An 18,687-nucleotide genomic window follows, 5' to 3' on the forward strand; every position below is an offset into this window, starting at 1 on the left:
CAATGACCCTTCCTTTTGACTTATGGTTATTCTACTTTTAGAATTTACCTTAGTGGGATTAAGAATGCGATTATTTATTTTAACCCCCGTCTGAGACCGCAAGATTAATTTAAATAATGGGTTGATCCTAATCAACATTATCTCATACCCTCTCTTAACATTAGGTTGACAACTCCTTGTCACTTCGTGGTGCATCTCATGCAACCAACCTAGCATTATTACCCTAAGCCCATAAGCCCGGCTGAGCCTGCAACTTATTCCTCAGTTAAGCATTAACCAGCACCCTAAGTGTCTAACACTTCTAATACTACTCTTACTCAACGAAACAGTGGGTCCCAACTGAGTTGTGGAGCACCACTATGTAGAGGAGGTTCTAGTAATATTGGTGGTGGGAGGTAATCATATGCTTAATAATTTATTCCTTTTAAGGGTTCCTTTTATTTATGGATTTTATTAGGTCTCAACAAACGCATTGATATATTATCATGCTAGTCGTAACCTATGTCATACATCTAATGGTTTAAACTAGTTGCAATTGGACTTGAATAATAATCATACAAACGCGATTTAGTTCAACTCATGCATACTAGACGTCATAAGCAATAAAGCATACATATTGCGATACTCTATCTCATGCATACTAGTCGTATAATAACATACATGCAAATAAAACAGTTTTATTTTGAGATAGTCATGGTGCTCGATCTTTTGTCCATCTTGCTTCTCAAGCTACGGCTTCTTGTCGTCTATACGCCTCTAGACTAATTTCTCTAATTACAATTAAAGAAACTCCAAAACATCTTGGAGGGAAAAAATTTAAAATACAAAATTTAAATTACAAAATTTGAAATTCAAATTACATCTCTTTTAAAAGAGCCCAAAATTACACATTAATTTAAAATTTAAAATTTCAAATTTCGGGCACCATGACCATCCCCTTCCTCATTTGCACCTGAAATGTTAGACAACTCACAAGTACAAAAATATTATCATATAATATATTTTTCACGTATGTCTTGATATTTAACAATTAAATATTAAAACATAATTAAAATTCAAAACTTTTTCTTAATTCTTCAATTGGCAGAATTATATAACAATTTATTATAATTCAAATTTTGTTGACTCTTTCTCAAAGAACACAAAATTAAACCAATCATGTAGCCATTAACATGTTAATGGTCGAACCATATACCTTGTCTATATGATATAAATTTTCGAAAAATTTAATGTCATGCACATGAAACAATTTCATGGAGAAAAATAAGAAAACAATCAAGGTGTTCAAAACACCTTTCATGGTCGAACTCCACCCTTCAAAAAGGTGTTTCCTTTTTAAAACTTTCACAAAGTAAAAACAACCATGTATACATATGGATTCATGAACATAGAATTCGAAATAACATATTCATAAAAACGAAAACTTTAACCGTTTAAAGTATTGTAAATTAAAATCCATACGTAAAAATTGAATCTTTAACTTTTAAAGAAATTTTAATCGTGAAAAATATGATCACAAACAAGGTACCATCACCCGTCTATGGTAAAGCAACCGGGCTCTGATACCACTTGAAAGTTGGAAATGGCCTTGAAGGCCGATGCATGCTGGAGGGAAAAACAAAACTTTTTCATTGCGGAACACACATGCATTCAAGATCATGCTTTAGGAAAGCATGATGTTACCTTGTTCGTGAAAACTCGTGATGATCAAGGTAGGTCTGAAGGGTTCAGACCCTCTAACGTTGATCCACACCACCCACTGCCTCTAGGTGCAAGAACTCCTTCTTGTGAAACCGCCAAGTGATCACTACAATGAGGCTTGCTAAGCGCACACTATGTGAAGAGAAAGGCTAGGTAAAAGTGTTTAAAAGAGTGAAGCTTTCAATGTGAAAACTTCACAAAAGTGGCGCAGGAGAGGAGAAGAGAATGGCTTGGTTGGTTTTATAAAAACCCTAGAAGGAACATATATATAGAGGCGCACAAGAGGAGCCTATTTGTTAAAAACAAATCAGATTTTTAATCAATAAAAATCCCTTCCAAAACGGCGCTCCATCAAAGAGAGAGAATAGGATTTGTTGCAAATCAAATCTCATCAAATCTTGCCAACAACATCCTATCATATCTTTATGATATATTAGGTTCAAAACCTAATCAAATATCTGATCATAAATCATCATATAATCAGTTATATGGTGCACCCCATATAGCCTAAATAATGACCAGATACAATTGAGTAGTTGCATTCAAACTTGAATCAAATCACTCAAATATTCTCCCAACAGATCGTATCTTCTGGAGCTGATTCTGATGACTAACCAACAGCCAAATCAGCACCCTAAGTCTTCTTAGATTATGTCCAAAGATTTCCTCTTGATATGTTCCAACAAGATCTCATCTTATCCTTTTGTTATGAAACAACTTTTCATAGCCAATTCAAATTCGAATTTCAAACATTTGAATTCAAACTTTCAAACACTTAAATTTTAAATTCAAATTCAAATTCTAAATTCAAATTCAAATTTCAAAATTCAAAATTCAAATTTCGAATTTCAAATTCAAATTCAAAATTCAAAATTCAAATTTCAAAATTCAAATTCAAATTTCAAATTTCAAATTTAAAATTCAAAATTTAAACATTTGATAATTAATTTAACTAATTAAATTAATTAGTAATGTCTTGGACTATCCAAGCTCATTACTTAGATCCATGCGCCCTCCACCCTATCTGTGGAGTTCCAAACTACTTCCTGGGCTAATAACAATTGTTAGGCCCAATACCATTAATGCTAGAGCATCTAGACAATTAGGTGTCAGTGTGTGACCCAGTAGGTCCAACATAGCCACTGACATAAATGGGCTTGGGCCTAATAAGCCCACAACCCATCTAATGACAAGACAGAGCACTAGCAATGCTTTGTTGCCCCAGAACTAGTTAGATTAGTGACTTGATCATCCTATTGCACATATTTGGTTGCCGTATATATTTCCTTTCGTCTCGGTTACCTTCCCATAAAACCTAGGGTAAGGAAGTGTATCAACCCCTGCGGTTTAGGGTAAGCTTTATTCGAAATAGGGAATCTTCAATTTACAGACTCTAAAGGCAGATCATCTCATGATCTCTTTTACTATGCATAGATTCTCGAGTCCCTGTAAATGTCATCCCGATTTCTCCGGTTTACAGATAACCTAATCTCTCACAGAGATTTGACGAATTCCTTCAGCTTATCACCCTAGCCCTGTGTTCTTTCAGGACAAGCCCAACAGTATACCTATGAGTCTCCATGTTTCAGGCAGACGAGGTGCACAATCAAAGCATGCCTTCTAGAACACAGTCTAGGTAATAACTTCTGGTCTAAGGAAAAACGTACCCAAATATAAAGAGACTACTCTAATGATACTCTCTGTGAGAGTTCCTCATAGAGTCTCTTTGTGGGTCTGTTCAGTGCGAGCTATACCCTTATAGGTCCACCCACGACTTTAGCTAAGACATCTCCATATCTATAGCACATGCGGTCTATACCTTGTATCCATATACAAGTAGATAAGTCGTGCTAGTCTTACCCGAGATTACTGACCTCATTCTCAGTATCTCTAGACTAGGAACATAAAATTAGGAATAAACATCTGGTATTCTTGAATCCTCATGATTGTGATCTCATCACAGATACTCAAGAGATACCTATTTTATTCCACGGGGTTTATCAAGTTATTCATAATATATTAACATTAATATCGAGACAGAATTATGAAACAAGATAAAGAGTGCTTTTATTTATTTGTGACAATATTAAAAAGGTCTACATCTATGTCCTTATTTAATCATAAGATTGTCTCTAGGACACCCAAATACTAACAGAAATAATTGAACAGTTTAGAGATTTGTGGATAATTGACTTCTTTGCAGGTAGAACTTGTGATATTGAATTGTTGCGGATTGAAAATGAATTGCATAAGAAGATTAAAGAAACTCAGATACGGAACAACAATATCAAATATTTGAAAGGGCAGAGTGGTATATCTTTCAATGAACAGGGATTGTTATTATATCAAGGTAGGATTGTTGTGCCCAATGAATTAGCAGAGAAGGTAATGGTTGAGGCCCATAAGGGTCAGTATTCTATCCACCCAGGTGCCACAAAAATGTATCAAAATCTGAAAGCTAAGTTCTGGTGGCCTGGGATGAAAAAGGATGTTGCTGATACGTGTTAAGGTGTTTGGTTTGTCAGAAAGTCAAGATAGAACATCAGAAACCTGCTGGTTTACTTCAGCCGCTGGATATACCAGAGTGGAAATGGGAGAGCATCTCGAGCCTTGCAGCAGGCTTTTGGCACTCAGCTCAGGCTGAGCACTGCGTATCACCCGCAAACTGATGGTCAAACCGAGAGGACCATACAGACACTTGAAGATATGATGAGAGCTTGCAAATTGGAGCAGGGTACAGCTTGGGACAGATACTTGTCATTGGTGGAATTCTCTGATAATAACAGTCTTCATTCCAGTTTGGGCATGGCACCATATGAGGCATTGTATGGACGGAGATGTCGTACTCTTACTTGTTGGACTGAGGTAGGTGATAAAGAGAGATTTGGGTCGGATTTTGTGCAAGAAACTACAGTACAGATTGAAATGATCAGAAAAAAAACTTAAACAGGAACAGAATCGGCAGAAAAGTTACTACGATAATAGACACAGACAACTGGAATTTGAAGAAGGTGATCATGTATTTGTGCGGTTATCTCCAGTCACGGGTGTTGGCCGTGCATTGGGTCATCGGTTTATTGGGTCGTATCAAATAATGAAAAGAGTGGGATTAATGGCCTATCAGCTTGCCTTGCCCCCACAGTTGTCGAATCTACACGACGTTTTCCATGTATCACAGCTGCGGCGTTATGTTCCGGATGAATCACATGTGGTGATACTGGATGATATTGAGATTCGGGAGAATTTGAAGACTCATGTGGGTCCTATTGATGTCCTTGACCGCAGTGAAAAGATGCTGCGAAGCAAAAATATTTCGATGCTAAAGATTCAATCGGAAGGACCTACACCTGAGGAGGCTATTTGGGAACGGGAGGATAAGATTCTCTGGCTATATCCTGAGTTAGCGGACATGTATGATTTAATTTTACGAACAAAATTTCAAAAAGGAGAGGTGAATATAACCCCTCACATTTTTAAAACATATATTAATATATTAAATATGGATTAGAGGGAAGGATTAGTGAAAATCCTGAAGATTAGGTCAAAATACAAAGGAAGGGTAAAATGGTAATTATCCAAACACGTAACCCTAGGAAGGTAAAATTGAGTAGGAGGCCTCAAATGATAAAAATAACCTGGAAATAGATTCAAAACGAAAAATTGAGTGGTTAGACAAGTTTCTAAAAATTCGGTGAATATTGTTTTTACTGGGTAAAAATATCGCGATACAGTAGCACCGTAAAGCGTGCCGATTGAATTTTGAGCTCTAGATTTGGATATAAGTTATAAATGGTATATAGGACTAGGAAATATGATTTCTGGTGGAAATTGATGGAAATTAGTAAGTTTGGGGAAGCGTGCCCACAGCGCGCATAACAGCTTAAAACTGCAATTTCTCCGAACGACCGAAAAACTCCGGATTCATCTGATCAAGGGAAATTAAAGAACAATGGTTAATGTTAAAAATTAGAGTTTCTAAATAGGTTATGAAATTATGGACGTTTAGTGGAATAGGCGGGAGATTTGAATTAGTTTGAAATCGCGTGAGGTGGCGGTGGGGCCCACCTCACTTAAGTGGACTTAACCACATGTTAAGTCACTATTCATCATCACTTTCAAACACATTTCTCTCTCCAAAAACCGTGAGAGACACCAATGATAGGGGAGGAAAAATTGTTGGTTCTTGATGATCTAGCCACCGATTTCAACAAAGTTATCAAACTTCAAATAAATGACGATTTGGACACAACCATTCCATCCACAAGCCTTGAAACTCACTCATTTGAGAGGGAGCAGGCAAAATCAGCTGCGAATTTTAAGGGTTTTTTGGTATTTTTGGAGTTGTTTGCTCAAGCCATTGCTTTGGAATCACTAGGAGGAGTCTTGTGACTTGATTGTGAGTAAGTTTCAACACCTTTCATTGGTTAATTTGATGGATTTGATTTCATGAACCCTAGGGCTTGCATGCTTGATTGATGTAGTTAGATAGCTCAAATTGAAAATGTGTATTAGAAAAAAGTGGCTTAGAATGATGTTTTAGAGTGATAAAAACCATAAAAATTATTGAGGAAATATATGCATAACTTAAGAAATTTTGATGTGGAAATCCAATACTTTGTGATTTTGATTGGTTGTAAGATTGTGTAATTGAGTTCTTGGGTGTTTGTATGAGTTAATATTAGGATTTTGTAATAGCCCGTTGTACACCGGTATTGTTAACATTAATTATGATATTACAATCACAGCAATTCATTTTTAAAAATGCGAGTAAACTTTTTCCGTCAATTACGCGAGCATTTAAAACAATAAAAAGCGTAATAAATAAAAGTTGTGACCGTAACTGTAAACTCTTTGCGGAATACTTATTTAAACTACTTTTATAACATATATTACATCTCTCAAGTCACTAAGGGGTTCCCATAAACCCATTTAGTTAAAATCTCACTTTTACGTTTTCTACCTACCCGAACATGGTTCGTTATTTTATTTACTACGGAAGAACCGCATTCTACAAGCCTCTCATCTTTTAGTATGTTATTCTAGACTTAATTAGCTTTCTAAGAAGCTATCACACTAGTCATAAAGTTCTCGTTTGCTCCGGATATCGCTGTTTGAAGTTGGACAAATAAATCTGCCAGCCAACCCCAAAATAGCTCCGAATAGCCTTCACTCAATCAATTATTCTGGAAAATCCACTCAACCAACTAGATACCTCAAGCTTCAATTTGACATATCATACACCTAATTTGACCAATAAATGAAGCGGGAATAAGTTTCTCAATCTCGCACCAGATCTGCCACATGTGTAGTGGCCACAAGGGGAGTCCATGTTCTCTTCCTTCTACAGGCCGACGGCAAACCCAGAAAAATCCCAAATTTTACCACAAGATAGAGGATATCTCAAGCTTCAAAATGGCGTATGGAACGTCCCTATCAGACCTCTGTGGAGGGAGATACGCTCTCCCAAAGTTTGCCTAAATTCTGCCAACTTCTAGAAAATTCGCCAGAGTTTCCTTTGTCTTTCCAATAAATCCCAAATTTGCAAATGTGTTCGCTAACCTCAATTGTACCTAATAATCATTAGGTGGCACACAAGGACCAGTAATGCCTTGGCGCTCTTACAACCCTTCACATTTTATATCCGATTACACAATTTATATCACATTACTTACATTAATAAAACTTAACATATTTCAATGACCTAGGTCCATTTGCATGTATTATTTAAACATACACATAATCATAATCCTAAAATAGGCCTATTGCCCTTTCATCATATTACATAGGCTTCAATATTACACAAGATCCAAATGTAATAATTCCAATTCTCCAATTTACATCATAAAGCCATAAAGTCTCCAAATACAACATAAATAAATAGACCTCAAAATGAAACATAATTCATATGTAACTAGACTTAGGCAAAAGATGGCATGAACAAATATGATAATATACATCATCCTAAATCTATATGCAATGTTCATGCCCTAAGTCTAGCCTAGGCCCAATGGCCACCAAAATGCAAAATAAATAGAATCCTCCAGCTCAGCCTACGGGCTTCTTCCCGCCGTCCCTACACCACTGCTACCTCCTGAAATAAAGTCCCCAAAGCGGGGTGAGATATACGAATATATCTCAGTAACCCAGAGATTCTGGAGAATACAAAAACCACGCAACGTCCAGCCTATTGGGATAAAGCAAGGGATTTAGTGAAATAGGGGAGCATAGGGATACAAAATACGACGAAGCTGGAATGGTCAATGCCAAAACCACGCAATGCCCAGCCTATTGGCTCGGCATATAAGCCTACGGGTTTCAAACCAAGGCGTGTTCCCAAAACATCAACCAAGGCACCCTTCATCCATAACCACCCGAGACTTCCTAGTGTGCACCTATCCGGATCACACACCACGACCCCAGGTCAACTGGAACTCCCTCTCGGAGACCTATCCAGTGGATGTTCGTAACGCTCGAAGGCAAACAGTCTACTGGCCAGAGACACGGTGCATCCTATGTACCAACACCCATACTGAAAGAAAATGGCCTTGAAGGCCGATGCATGTGAGAGGGAAAAACAAAAAATTTTCTCAAGCGGAATCACACATGCAATCAAGATTCATGCTTTAAGACAGCATGATGTTACCTTTGTTTGTGATTCGTACTCCAAGTTGATCAATGTCAGGTTTGAAGGGTTCAAACCCTCTAACGTTGATCCACACCACCCACGTCAAGATGCAAGAACTCTTTCTTGAAAAACCACTAATTGATCATCACAATGAGGCTTGCTATGCGCTCAATAGGTGAAGGAGGAGGTAAGGTGAATGTGTTTAGAAGAGTGATATTTTCAGCAAGAAAACATCACATTAGTGGCGCATAGAATGGAGTAGAATTGGCTAGGTGTTTAGTGAAAAAACCTAAGGAGAACCTACCCAAGTTAGCGCACAAGAGTGTGATGAGAGAGTCATGATGCAATCAGATTTTTCACTTAAAAAAACTGATTGAGGTGGCGCACAAAGAGGGAGAAAAAGGTGGAGTTGTTGCAATTCAAAATTCCCAACAACCTACCTTTGAATCCTCATGAGACTAGGTCTTAACCTAGTCAAAATTCTGATCTAATGGCCATCATATGGCCAGCCATATGTGCGCCCCCTTCAGCCCCAAAAACGGTCCAGATACGTTAAGCAGTTGCATTCAAATTTGAACCAACTCACTCACTGATTCTCTCAACCAACCAAATCTGATTGGAGCTTATTTAGTTGACTAGATGACACTCATAACCACCCAAAGTAACGCCCCAATCAGCCCTTGGTGATCTCCAAAGATCTCCTCTTGATACAAGGGATTTGTTCCAACAAGATATTATCTTATCCTTTTGTTATGAAACAACTTTTCATAGCCAATTCAAATTCAAATTCAAACATTTAAATTCAAACGTTCAAACATTTAAATTCTAAATTCAAATTCTAAATTTAAATTCTAAACTCAGAATTCAAATTTCAAAATTCAAATTCAAAATTCAAATTTCAATTCAAAATTCGAATTTCAAAATTCAGATTCGAAATTCAGATTTCAAAATTCAAATTTCAAATTCAAAATTCAAAATTTAAATATTTGATAATTAATTTAACTAATTAACTTAATTGGTAATGTCTTGGACCATCCAAGCCCATTACATGATCCATGCGCCCTTTTCCTTTAGGTGGGCTTCCAAACTTCTTCTTGGGCTAACAACCATTATTAGGCCCAATACCTTTAATGCTAGATCATCATGACAATAAGGTGTTAGTGTGTGACCCATTAGGTCCAACATAGCCACTGACATAAATGGGCTCGTGCCCAACAAGCCCACAACCCATTTAATGACAACACAGAGCACTAGCAATGCTTTGTTGCCCCAGAACTAGTTAGATTAATGACTTGATCATCCTATTATACATATTTGGTTGCCGTATGTATTTCCTTTCGTCTCGGTTACCTTCCCATTAAACCTAGGGCAAGGAAACGTATCAACCCTTGCGGTTTAGGGTAAGCTTTATTCGAAATAGGGAATCTTCAATTTACTGACTCTAACGGTAGATCATCTCATGACCTCTTTTACTATGCATAGATTCCCGAATCCTTGTAAATGTCATCCCGATTTCTCCGGTTTACAGATAACCTAATCTCTCATAGAGATTTGACGAATTCCTTCGGCTTATCACCTTAGCCTTGTGCTCTTTCAGGACAAGCCCAACAGTGTACCTATGAGTCTTCATTTTCAGGCAAACGAGGTATACAGTCAAAGCGTGCCTTCTAGAACACAGTCTAGGTAATAACTTCTGGTCTAAGGAAAGACATACACAAATATAAAGAGACTACTCTAATGATACTCTCTTTGAGATTTCCTCATAGAGTCTCTTTGTGGGTTTGTTCAATGCGAGCTATACCCTTATAGGTCAACCCACGACTTTAGCTAAGACATCTCCATATCTGTAGCAGATGAGGTCTTTACCTTGTATCCAAATACAAGTAGATAAGTCGTGCTACTCTTACCCGAGATCACTGATCCTCATTCTCAGTGTCTCTAGACTAGGAACATAAAATTAGGAATAAACGTGCGGTATCCTTGAATCCTCATGATCGTGATCTCATCACAGATACTCAAGAGATACATGTTCTATTCCAAGGAGTTTATCCAGTTACTCATATAAAATATTAACAATAATATTGAGACAAAATATGAAATAGGATAAAGAGTGTTTTTATTTATTTGCGACAATATAAAAGGTCCACATATGTCCTAATCTAATCAAAAGATTGTCTCTAGGACATCCATATACTAACAAGCTCCCACTTGGCCTAGAGCCAATCTGACCTAAGTCGTATACCTAAAGCCTCATAATGACTATCATGTTTTCTCTGAGAAATAGCCTTTGTCAGAGAATCGGCTAGGTTATTATCTGTGGGAACATAATCCATCTTTACATCCTTCCTATCAATGATTACTCTAATCAGGTGATATCTGCGGAGCACGTGTTTAGATCTTTGATGAGACCTAGGTTCCTTTGACTGTGCAATGGCTCCAGTGCTTTCGCAAAGCAACTCTATAGGCTCATCTACGCTTGGAACCACCCTTAGTTCAGATATGAACTTCTTGATCCACACGGCCTCCTTAACCGCTTCTGAAGCAGCTATGTATTCAGCTTCTGTCATTGAATCTGCTTTTGTTTTCTACTTGGAACTCTTCCAAGATATTGCCCCACCATTTAAGGTGAATACAAACCCTAATTGTGACTTACAGTCATCTTTGTCACTTTGAAAGGTGGCATCAGTGAACCCTTTCACTGTAAACTCATCAACCCTACCATAGACCAGAAACACATCCTTAGTTCTTCTTAAGTATTTAAGGATGGTCTTGACTGCTGTCCAGTGACCCTCTCCAGGGTCAGACTGGTATCTGCTCGTAATGCACAAGGCATATGAGACATCTGGTCTCATACATATCATGGCATACATAATGGATCCAATAGCCGAAGCGTATGGAATTCCACTCATGAGATCCTTCTCAGGCTGTGACTTAGGACACATAGCCTTTGAAAGGTGTACCCCATGACTGACGGGAAGAAAACCCTTTTTCGACCCTTCCATGCTAAACCTCTTTAGCATCTTGTCAACATACGTGGATTGAGATAAACCCAGCAGCCTATTGGATCTATCTCTATAGATTTTTATACCAAGTATAAAGGCCGCTTCTCCCAAATTCTTTATGGTGAAGCTTTCTGAAAGCCACTCTTTCGTTATTAAACTTACATTCCCTTTTTTCATCTTTTTGTCATTTCAGAACTCTATCGGTTGCTGTCACAGTAGTAAAAAATACCCGATAAAAGTGACTTTATCAAAATATCCCAATATGGGTATCAGGATTCACAGAATCAAATCCTCTTATTATTTATGATAATTATATCCTTAGAATAGTCCTCTAACTTAGATTCACTGATTAGGGTTTTTCAGATATATGTTACTGCATCAGCATTACAAAATATCAAGTCAATACTCACTTTCTCATAATACCTACAATGTGGGTGTCAAAATCTCATAGAATTGAATTCTAAGCTCATTTATGATGCTTATATCATTATAATAACTCTCTAAATTAGATTCAACTTGTTAGGGTTATTCTACTATCTGTTACTGCATCAGCAGTCAAAATTAACAGGCAGAATTCGACCTGTTTATAATACCATCAATATGGATATCAAAATAATATGGATATCAGAATTAACCTAATTTCATCCTTATCTTGTTAATGACCATTAGACCCTCATAATAACTCTCTAATTTTGAATTATTCCAATTAGGGTTATTATAGAGATTACTAAAATATAGAGGTATGATTGACTCACTCCTTTAACTTGCTGCAAGTAGGCCCGATATTATGTTTAGTGTGTGCATGTGTGCTAGATTTCAAGCTAATCCTAAAGAATCACACTTAAGTGTCGTAAAAAGAGTTACGATATATCTTGTAGGCACTTCACAAATGAGTTTATGGTACCTTAAGGGGGCATTATGTGAGTTAATAGGCTATTCTAATTTCGATTTTACGGGATGCAAATTGGATAAAAAGAGCACTAATTTTGATTTAACGGGATGCAAATTGGATAAGAAGAGCACTGGTGGCACTTGCCACTTTCTTAGTTGCTCTTTAGTTTCGTGGCATAGCAAGAAACAAAATAATGTAGCTTTGTCCACTGCCGAAGGCGAATATTAGCGGCTGGTAGTTGTTGTGCTCAAATCATTTGGATGAAATAACAACTCAGGGACTTTGGGGTTGAACTTGATCACATCTCCATTAGGTGTGATAATACTAGTGTCATCAATCTCACCAAAAATCTCATAATGCACTCAAGAACTAAACATATTGATATCCGGAATCATTTCATAAGAGGTCATATGTAAAATGGTGATTGTATTTTGGAATTTGTGGAATCTTCAAAATAATTGGCTGACATTTTTACCAAACCACTCCCCAAGGAAGCATTTTATAATCTGAGAAGAGAGATTGGTTTAATTAATCCATCTTACTTGTAAGTGTATATGCATAATTTGAATTTTTTTTGGCACATTTTGATTCCTCAACTAATTTGAGCAGTGGAGATTTTTCTGAGTATTTTGTAGGTGCCTCATGCTCTTAATGTGATGATAAAGCAAAGGATTGAAGTAACACGCATATGTAAAGATCAATGCCTATATCAATGTCTCCTACATGGTTTGATGGACAATTTCATGTATCATATATGTGATTGCATAATTAAATGTGTAATTGGCTCACTTGTTCACTTGCTTGAATTCAATGCTAATTTAACTCTTTGGAGATGTTTATACATGTTTAAGGAAATACTTTATATGCCTTAATTAGTGAAAATCTGAGTGTATTTGGTTGCATGTCCTTATCCATCAAGAACAGATCAATTTCCTTCATTTTTCTCTCCTGGACGGGGAGGGAATCGATTCCTTTAATATGGTAATTGATTCCACTTCTAAGGAATCGATTGCCACGCGCTGATAGCCTTTTAAAACCCACGAACAGTCCCTCTCTTTCAGTTCTCTCCCTCTCCTCCACTACAACCATCGTTCCTCACTACTCCTCTAGGGTTCGAAATTGTGTACCTATCTCACTCGAATTGTCCATCATCTTCAATTCCTCCATTGATTTTTTTCTTGTGGTGACCCATCCCCAAACCATGCAAACCATCCCCTTCCCCATCGTGTGCTTCTCCAAAGGGTTTTGGTTTGCTTATCTAGAACGCTCTCAACTTGGACGAATTCCAGGTTTGCTCCACTTCAATTTGGTTTGCTCCATTTTCTTCTCTATATTGCATTTGATTAAAATTTCTCGATTGCTGGTCCATTCTTTTGGTTCGATATTGATAATATGTCTTGGTGTTTCATCATATTTGGTGATTCTGTTTGCTACACTTTTGATGCTTTGCATTTGATTTGCTCCCATTATTCACATTTGGTGCTCTGTTTTGTGATTCATGTTTGTTGCCCTCTGGTTTGCATCCATTGGTGTTTTTAACCATCACCATTTTGTGCTTTTAATTTTGTTTGCTCCTATTATTTGCATATTCTCCTATTGCATCAACTGGTTCTGCTTGCATCAATTAGTGTTCTGCATTTGGTCCATTGCAGTGGTTTGATGTCTTGGATGCTTTATTTGTTTCTCATTTGCATTAATTTCAATGTTCTAATTTTCTTGGAAGGTTTTTTTCAATCAGGGTTGGTACTTGGCACTAGAATTTTTATGACTCAGCTTCTTGCTCACTCAAGGGATTCCATGGCAGACCCTTCACAACAGAAGTGCAAGAGTACAAAGGCTTCTCAATTCCAAACAAGTTCTACGCTTCATGGTTGGTATTTTTCCAATTTTTCTCAGCATGCTGCCTTCTTGAACAACTTTGTTCAGAGGCACATTATTGAACCCAAATTTCTAGATATTCATTTCTTGATGATAAAGAGTTTGAAATTTGTAGGTTGTTGGGTCGTGCATGTATGCTTCAGTTGGCTATTATGGATGACTAATATGTCAAAGATATGGTTCGCGCCTTTTATTGCACTATGACTTTTGCAAATGATACTCTGAAAGCTAATGTTAAAGGGAAGAATTTTATTGTTACACATAGTGAATGGCCCAGTCTGATTGGTCATGCTTATGTGGGCCTACATACACTGATGAGTTTCCCGAATATAACAAAATTGAATTTGCTTAGTCTATTGCAGAACCTCGAGTAATTGTCACTAAATCAAGTTCAGTCTAGGGTTGTTGACTATGAACAACAGGATTCTCCACTGTGGTTTCTTATAAGCTATCTCCTAGAGCTTCTAATTACTCTATTGTGTATGATTATGATCTCTTTTTTATATGGGTAATTAACTCTGAGATTGACTTCAACTGACCTGCCTACATATGCTCTATGATGGTGAAAACTAAAAGCTCTGGTTTTCTTCCCTATGCTACACTGGTATGCGCTTTCAGCAGGTTGATGGTGAAGGTGAAATTATGAAAGAAGACTTGCACTGCTTTGGAGAATACTTGCTCGCCCAGATGCAAATTAAGAAAATTGACGGTGTGTGGCGTCGTGTGACTAATCCTCTAGCAGCTGCACCTTCAGATGCCATTCAAGTTGATGATCCTCTTACCCCATCAGGATCCTGTTGCAGGCTCTCATGCTGATCCATCTTTCCTGTGGATCATACTTTGGCTTTCATTTTAACTACCCTTAACTAGATGAAGACTTCAATAGAATCAGGATTCACCGTAGTTCATACACGTCAAGAAAGTATGGAGTTACGATTGCAGCGCATTGAGCATCACTTTAGCATTCCTCCTCCACCACCTCCACCTAGCCCTGATGACATTTAGCTTCAGATTTATCTTTTATGCTTTATGCTTTTGGACCTCTATGACATTCTGCATTACATTTTGGATATTTTGCACCTTTTGCTTTACATTTTGGATTATGTCTCTCTTATGGTTGGCTATGTTCTTTATTTTGCTTTGTGGATTATTCTGTTATATTTTGGCTCTTTATAACTTATTCTGACTTATAATGCTATTAGCCATTGTTGCTCTCTTATCTCTATCTATGTGTTGAATTATCTGATTCTTTTTTATGTTGCCAAAGGGGAGAAATATGTGTAAATTGAGAAAATTGTACAACTCACTCATTTTGTGTAAAGAGGCATACATTAAGGTAAGAAGGGGGAGAATAAACTAGAAAGGTAAAAGAAAGGTAAATGGAACCTAAAGCTCCACTATTTCCTTTTCCAATATATCATTTATGAATTGAGGGGGAGTCCTAATATTATCTTTTGACAACATTCATGCTATGCTAACCCTCTTCTCAATTTAAGTTGCTATGCTAACCCTCTTCTCAATTTAAGTTTGTCATCGTCAAAAAGGGGGAGATTGTGGAACCAATGCTCTCAAAATGAAGAATATAGAAATTTAAGGATTTTGATGATTACAAACAAACATAGAAAGAATACTTCAAGCATTACAACTTACAAATATCAAAAAGAAGTCTAAAGAATCAGCCAAGAATTGTAAGTAACACCCCGTGTTAACCCGGTTTGTTAACATGTCATCGTATTAAGCCACGCTTAATTAAAATTGCCGAATATCTTTTTCTTTTCAATTATGACGTCATTATCATTACCAAGTTGAATTACTTAATTCATTTTTCAAAACTTTGCATGTATGTAAATTGCAAATCAACATCTAACTGAAATACCTCATAATATAGGATAATTGTGTGTATCTAAATCACGGAACTACAACACGTAGTCCGGACCATAATCCTGATACATTATATAACTCAGATCTAAAGAAGGAAAGTCAAGTCAATGTGGCATGGACAATCCATATGCTCACCAAATAAGGCAACAAGGTCCAATAATGTCACAGCTCAACAGTAACAACATAATCATAAAATGAAGCTAATAGCATAATAGCAACATACATAATCCAGCATCCAAGCATAATCAGCATAAACAGGTAAACATCAATCAACTAAGCTTCGGCTTCCTGCCGCCCGAGGTCTCAACCCGAGCATTACCTGAACCTGAAATGTGTGCCCCAAACGTGGGGTGAGATCTCTAAACAGAAATCTCAGTAAGACAAAGGGTCCTCAAGGGTCTTCCTGTAAGAACCCGCACCGTTAATTAAGGTATTTAATTAATTAATTATGCAAAATTAGGGAATGATTCCATAATTGACCCTAATAATTATTAAGAGGCTTTAATAATTATGGTAAGTGATTAAGAATGTTGAAAGTCGCTTTTCGGAAGAAAAGTGCAGATACCGGTTATGCTAGTCGGTATAAATGCGTACCGAAAAATTATCCCGGAAAACTAATGTAAGGGCATGATAATTACTAGAATAATATGTAGGACTTGTAAAACGAGTTTCAAGTCCAGATAATGAGAACTGGTGCTAGAAACCGGTACTGGCTGGCAAAAGCGGGTACCAGAAATGTGCTCAAAAAAATATAAGAAAAATATGATAAATCTTAGAAAATTATGTAGTTTCATAATCCAAAATTTGGGATTAAAATGCTAAGCGTAGCAATTAAAGTTAATACTGCGCGTTTAAGTGGCTTGAGGCTATTTATACTCATTTAAGGGCTCACAACCCTAGATAACAGAAAACCAGCGTGAGTTTCTCCTTGGTGGCTGACCTCCTATACTGTTCCATTGTCATATTCTCCATTTTGAGACTTTGTGATCATTTTATGCTTGTTTCTTCTTAAGACCTTCTTCCTAAACACTTGTTCTTGTTGGAGTGAGCCTTGGGAGATTGGAAGACACCATTTTCTGAGTGACCAGCCACTGTTCTTGTCTGTTTGGGGGCTGACCTTGGTGGTTGGGTTGAGGGAAGCCTTGTCTTGGTTTTTGGTGGTCCAAGTGTTGATCTTTTGTGCTAAAGGGTCAACCTTTCTTACCATTTTCGTGCATCCTCTTGTGACAGTAGCTTGAGACTGATTGTGAGCTCCAAAGGGCAACCTTTCCTTCTGTTTTGAGCTGGGGTATGTGTACCAACCTTTAACTTGAGTTCCATGCTTTAAAAATGAAAGCTTGATGCATGTTAAGGCTAAAAGATGATAACTTGTTGTTGGGTAATGTTGAACACGCCTAGAAATGCATGATTAGGTGTTTAAAATCGATAAAAAAGTGAACCTTTAAGGGATATCTTCACGAAAATGCAGAAACTGCATTCTGTCGTGAAATATCCGGATATTTGTCGAACAGATATCCGGATATTGGATATCTGGATATGTGGTTTTAGGATATCCGGATATGTGAATCTGTATATCCGGATATTGCATATCCGGATATGGACAGTGAGATATCCGGATATTGCATATCCGGATATGGTCCCGAGGAATATCCGGATATTCTGGGATTTCGCAGAACAGTAGCTGTGCTGTGTGTATAGTAGGCTATTGGGGGTTTGTGGACCCTAGTTTGATGAAGTTGAACTTCTGTATTTAATGGACTAAGCCAGAGTCATGAGATTGAGGGCTTGTAGCTTTGTTAGAAGCTTTAAGACTTGAAAACGTAATGAAAAAGTGTTGTCTTTAATTTGTATGCATGTGGTACATGTTTATTGATTTATATGTGGTCCATATCAGATTGTAATCTGCTGTGATTGGACTTTGAGCTTGTGGCATTGGATAGCTAGCTTAGAGGTAAGCTTTCGTGTCATCGGTTTAGCCATGTTGTGGTTCCACCATGTCCCATGGGGATATGGTATATGCATGCTGTGTTACATGCTTTTGATGTTTTGGAAATGTTGTTGAGCTATTGTATGTTAGTGCCTTGTTGATATGCATGGAGGTGTTCCACCTATATACGGTAAGCCTAAGTATGTAGAACATACAAGAGGGTCAGGTTGTGGGTGAGGTGCAAGCGGTGTTCCTTGTACTACATGTAGGGAATAGACGTATTCCTACATTTCTCTGGCCAGTAGATAGTGATTACACACATGCCATAGATATCTGTTGCACTACATAGTTTTGGAACTTATAATGATATAAATGCTTTTGAACTTATATTGCACATGTAAGTGAGCTTGGGGTGGAAGATCCTTGAGGACCCCTTGTCTTACTGAGATTTCTTGGTTAGAGATCTCACCCCACGTTTGGAGAACGCTTATTTCAGGGTCAGGTAATGTTGAGACCTCAGGCGGCAGGAGGCCGGAGCTGAGTTAGATTGCTGTTATATTATGCTGCCATGATTGGATGCTGGATTTGCATGCTACTTTTATGCTTATAGCTTCAGCTTATGTTTTGGAGACTTGTTGTTTACTATGTTTATTTGGTGAGCATGGGGATTGTCCATGACACATAGTATTATTATGTCTTGATTATGTCTTGAGTCTTTTGGAGTTGTAATAATGTATCAGGATATTGTTCGGATTACTTGATGTAATGTCGTGATTTAGAT

General features: G+C 37.4%; 1 protein-coding gene across 1 annotated transcript; it reads left to right on the forward strand.

Annotated features, from left to right (window-relative positions):
• The first annotated feature begins 13,132 nt into the window (after positions 1 to 13,132).
• On the forward strand, positions 13,133 to 15,170 carry LOC133289147 (uncharacterized). Its single transcript, XM_061487016.1, has 3 exons — positions 13,133 to 13,509; positions 13,959 to 14,090; positions 14,214 to 15,170. Exons 1-3 carry the CDS (start codon positions 13,422 to 13,424, stop codon positions 14,300 to 14,302), a joined length of 309 nt encoding a protein of 102 aa, XP_061343000.1. The 5' UTR covers positions 13,133 to 13,421; the 3' UTR covers positions 14,303 to 15,170.
• The last annotated feature ends 3,517 nt before the right edge of the window (positions 15,171 to 18,687 follow it).

Source organism: Gastrolobium bilobum, unplaced genomic scaffold (genome assembly GCF_033153095.1).
Source record: "Gastrolobium bilobum isolate Gb01-03AN ecotype WA unplaced genomic scaffold, APGP_CSIRO_Gbil_v1 utg21970, whole genome shotgun sequence".
Taxonomy (NCBI): domain Eukaryota; kingdom Viridiplantae; phylum Streptophyta; class Magnoliopsida; order Fabales; family Fabaceae; genus Gastrolobium; species Gastrolobium bilobum.